The following is a 4,473-nucleotide window of genomic DNA, read 5'->3' on the forward strand; positions in this document are numbered from 1 at the left end:
TTTCTGTCTCTCTGTCTCTCTCTGTCTGGTGAGTGCACGCGCCCTATAGCAAAAACCTCTCCAAAAAATAAATACATAAATAAAGACGGTAAAACTGAGCACCAGAGAAGGTTCCTTCGCTGGACCAAAACAAGTTTTTCAAATCTCCCGGTCCAGGACTCGAACTACATTTTCGGCCGTCCTTCTGGTCCTATCTACAGAGTGTCATTTATCATGAGACCCCCCACTCTGGCCCTGCACTCCCCGTTCAGAGCGAGCCTTCCTCCGCACGCCCCCTGGCTACACCAATGCAATGCGCACACCCTAGCAGCGTTCCCTTTACCAGCCCCCCCACCTCGCCTGCCTCCCTCCTCCCCTTGCAGGCAGACGCCGGGATTGCACCGCCCGCAGGGAGCTGCCCAGTCCTTCCCGAGTTTGCGGGGAGCGCAGTAGGGGCCGCTCGGCGGGGGCCGCGCGGGCAGGATGGTGAGTGGGGACTGCAGACGCGAGGCCCGGGGTGGAAAGTTGGGCAAAGGGGTCCCGCGCCTCTCCCCGATTAGAGATTCTGTCTCTGTCTCTCTCTGACACTGCGTCTCTCGGCATGTCTTTTCTTAATCTCTCACGCTGTAGTATCTCTTTTTCTGGCACTTTCTCCCTCTCTTTCTTTTCTATCCCTTGCCCTCTCTCTTCTTTCTCTACTTTTTTTTTGGGGGGGTGGGGAGGGCAGGGAAGAGGGTCCTCCGTCCATTCCTGTCTCTCCCCTACCTGCACCTGTCCCTCCGAGGTCTCTCTTCTGTCTCTGTGTCTCTCTCTTTGTCTCTGTCTCTCCTTCCCCTTCTCTGTCTCTCTCCGTCTTGCGCTCTCTGCTGTCTCTCCCTCCCCCCGCCCGCCCCGGCCCCGTTTGCTGCAGTCTCCTGGCGCACGGATAACCTTGCTGCCGCCGCGGCTCCAGCTCCGCTCCCCTCCCCCCTACCCGGAGCCTGGGCCAGAGAGAGCAGGAGGCGGGGCTCCCAGTCCCAGGTGTGGGTGCCTTCGTGGAGGGTCCGGCGGGGTGTCCCGGCAGGACTCTGGAAGGGTCAACCCAGAGTCCTGAGCTTTGCGCTGGAGTAAGTGTGTGAGGTCCCGGGAGGGTGCTGGAAAAGGAGAGGTTTGCAAGCCCTTCTCCATCGGGGAGTCCTCCGGGATTCCGCTTGGAACGCGGGCCCGGGCCGTGTGAGCGGTCCTCGCTGCCGGGGCCTCTGAAAAAGCAAAGGCTGAGGTCTGGATTGAGCGTCCTATGTCCCCAGGTGTGCGCTCGGGCGGCCCTCGGTCCCGGCGCGCTCTGGGCTGCGTTGTGGGGAGCCCTGCTGTTCGCCGCTCCCGTGGGGGCGCAGCGAGGCCGGAAGAAGGTCGTCCACGTGCTCGGTGAGTCGGGGCTGCAGAAGTGGGTCTTGCCTTGCAGGAACCACGGCCCGAGAGGGATCATTCCTGGGGTGCGGAGAATGGGTAGAGGGCAGGCACCTGGCCGCCGGCCAACGGCCCCGAGGCCCCGCCCCGTCTGAGGCTCCGCCCCCTACCTAAGTCCCTTTACTATTCTGATCCCCAAATGCCCTCCCCAGTCTTCTTCCCACACCCCCTTCCCCCTCCAGAGGGCGCCCACCCCCTCCCTGGACTCCCCTCTCTGAACCTACTTGGTCGCCCGCAGAGGGTGAGTCCGGCTCGGTGGTGGTGCAGACGGCGCCTGGGCAGGTGGTGAGCCACCGAGGTGGTACCATCGTCTTGCCATGCCGCTACCACTACGAAGCAGCCGCCCACGGCCACGACGGCGTCCGCCTCAAGTGGACCAAAGTGGTGGACCCGCTGGCCTTCGCCGACGTCTTCGTTGCACTGGGTCCCCAGCACCGTGCATTCGGCAGCTACCGCGGGCGGGCGGAGCTGCAGGGAGATGGACCCAGGGGTGCCTCCCTGGTCCTCCGCAACGTCACGCTGCAGGACTACGGACGCTACGAGTGTGAGGTCACCAATGAACTGGAGGATGACGCCGGCATGGTCAAGCTGGATCTGGAAGGTGACCAGCCTGGGGGCAGGACAAAGCTGTTTCTGTTTTTTCTTTCTTTTTTTTAAAAAAAATTATTTAACTTCATTTATTCACTTTCATTTGACCAGAGAGGTTCAGAGCAAGAGAGAGAGAGAGGGAAAGTGAGAAAGCAAGCCGCCAGGTCCAGGACTCGAACCATGTGGGAGTCCAGCACCCTTAGCCACCATGCCACCTGCTGACCCCAGGACAAAGCTGTTTCTTTCTTTTCTTTTCTTTTTTCAGAGAGGTTTTCGCTCTAGGGCGCATGGGCTCGCCAGAAAGACAGAGAGATAGAACCCCCGGCATGAGTTTAAGCCACCAGGTCCCCGCAGTCGACTACATGGGAGTCCAGCGACATAGCCATTACGCTAACTGCTGGTCCCAGGACAAAGCTGTTTCTAAGGAAGGAAGGTTGGGAAGATTGCAAGGGACAGAAAGCAAGTCCACTTGACCTGGGAGGAATTTAGAGACTCTGCAGGATAAAGCCATGGTTCTGATTTGCAGTGATTTTTTAAAAAAAAAGAATTATTTTTAATTTTATTTATTTATTACCTTATTTTATTTTGACCAGAGAGAGAAAGAAAGTGAGAAAGCAAGCTACCAGGTCCAGGATTTGAACCATGGTTGGCCATGTGGGAATGTCCAGCACCTTAACCACCACGCCACCTGCTGGTTCCCTGGAGTGATTTTTATCCATGGAGACAGCAGGAGTCTCTCCTCAGGAATATTGGCAATTGCCATCCTTGGAAAATTCCGCACAGAATGATCCAGTCCAACATGTCCATAGTGAGGCTATGTTAAGAAATTCTGGGGGACCAGCAGTTGGCAGGCATGGTGGTTAAGGTGCTGGACACACCCACATGGCTGACTACTGTTCGAGTCCTGGAGAAAGAGAGAGACAAAAAGTGAGAAACCACCCCCTCAGGTGGAGATGGTCACACTGCAACCCCTTCTCTTCCATTCTCTGTCGGGATTTTGGACACACATGCACACATGCCTGGTGAGAGTTTTAAACCACCAGGTCGGGGAAACTGCAGTCGACTACATGGGAATCCAGCAACATAACCACAACTGCTGGTCCCCCCCTATAGCAAACTTAAAAATAAATCCATCCCTCCGGACCAGCAGTTGGCGTAATGGCTATATCACTGGACTCCCATGTAGTCGACCGCAGTTCAAGTCCCGAACCCGGTGGTTTAAACTTTATGGCGTGTGCGTGTGCGTGTGCGTGTGTGCCCAAGATCCCGAAAGGAGGATGGAGGAGAAGGGATTGCAGCATGGCCATCACCTCTGGGGGGTGATTTCTTTCTTTCTTATTTTTTTTTCTTTCTTTTTTCGGATATAGGGCGCGGGCGCTCACCAGACAGAGAGAGACAGAGAGATAGAAAGCGAGAAATCACCTCCCAGAGGGGATGGCCACACCGCAATTGCTTCTCCTCCATTCTCCTCTCGGGATCTTGGGCACTCATGCACACGCACCTGGCGTGAGTTTAAGCCACCGGGTCCGGGACTTGAACCGTGGTCGACTACGTGGGAGTCCAGCGACATAGCCATTACGCTAACTCTGGGGGGTGATTTCTCACTTTCTGTCTCTATGTCTCTCTCTGTCTTTCTGGTGAGCACACATGCCCTATAGCAAAAACCTCTCCTAAATAAATAAATTAATTAATTGATTAATTAATCAATCAATCAATTAATTAATTAATCAATTAATTAATCCATCCCTCATCTCTACTTTCTGGGTGGGCTTCCCTCAGGCAGGTTCTGCTTTTGCTTTGTGGAACCAAAGAAATCGTGCTTAATTTCCATCCACTCTGCTTAGCAACAGATTTCCACAGAGCAGTAACAAGAGTCTCAGAGTTGTCCCTGATTGGCCCAGGTTGAGTCATATGCCCATCTGCCAGCCAATCACTTTGACTGGGAGATGGGATGTTCTGATTGGCTGACCATAGAGCTGAGAGGTAGAGTTTCTATGTGGATTTCCTTCCTATCTGGTTTACCTTCAGTTTTCCCTAGAAGATTCCAGAAGAGATTTCAGGGCTGAACTTCCTAACAATAACAAATTACAATATAGCAATAATTCTCCTTTATTGGGAGTCTTCTATGGGCCAAGCCCTTAGTAGAAGAAGTTTTTGGAGTCTCTAATTTAATTTCACCAAAAACGCCAAGGGCAGATGGGAACTGGCCCTGCAAGTTAGAACCTGACCCAGGGCATGCACTAGGAAGGGGAGGATTTGGGAATCAGTCTCCCATCTGTCAGGTGCCAGGTTTTTTCCCTGCTTCCTGTCTACCTCCAATCCCTGCCCGGGAAACAGACACCCCTGAGTTGAGATGACTAGTCTTTTTTTTTTTTTTTTGAGAGGTTTTTGGTATAGGGCACGTGCACTCACCAGAAAGACAGAGAGAGACAGAGAGACAGAAAATGAGAAATCACCCCC

The 4,473-nt window shown here is 54.1% G+C and overlaps 1 protein-coding gene across 1 annotated transcript in view; it reads left to right on the plus strand.

The window, feature by feature from the left end:
- Positions 1-364: 364 nt before the first annotated feature.
- The window catches only part of HAPLN4 (hyaluronan and proteoglycan link protein 4), a 10,079-nt gene continuing 5,970 nt past the window's right edge, over positions 365-4,473 (plus strand). The window contains 3 exon segments of the mRNA XM_027771272.1: positions 365-465; positions 1,266-1,383; positions 1,664-2,026. Coding sequence (XP_027627073.1) covers positions 463-465; positions 1,266-1,383; positions 1,664-2,026 — 484 coding nt within the window. The 5' untranslated portion in view covers positions 365-462.

This window comes from Tupaia chinensis, unplaced genomic scaffold, assembly GCF_000334495.1.
Source record: "Tupaia chinensis unplaced genomic scaffold, TupChi_1.0 Scaffold000201_1, whole genome shotgun sequence".
Lineage (NCBI taxonomy): Eukaryota > Metazoa > Chordata > Mammalia > Scandentia > Tupaiidae > Tupaia > Tupaia belangeri.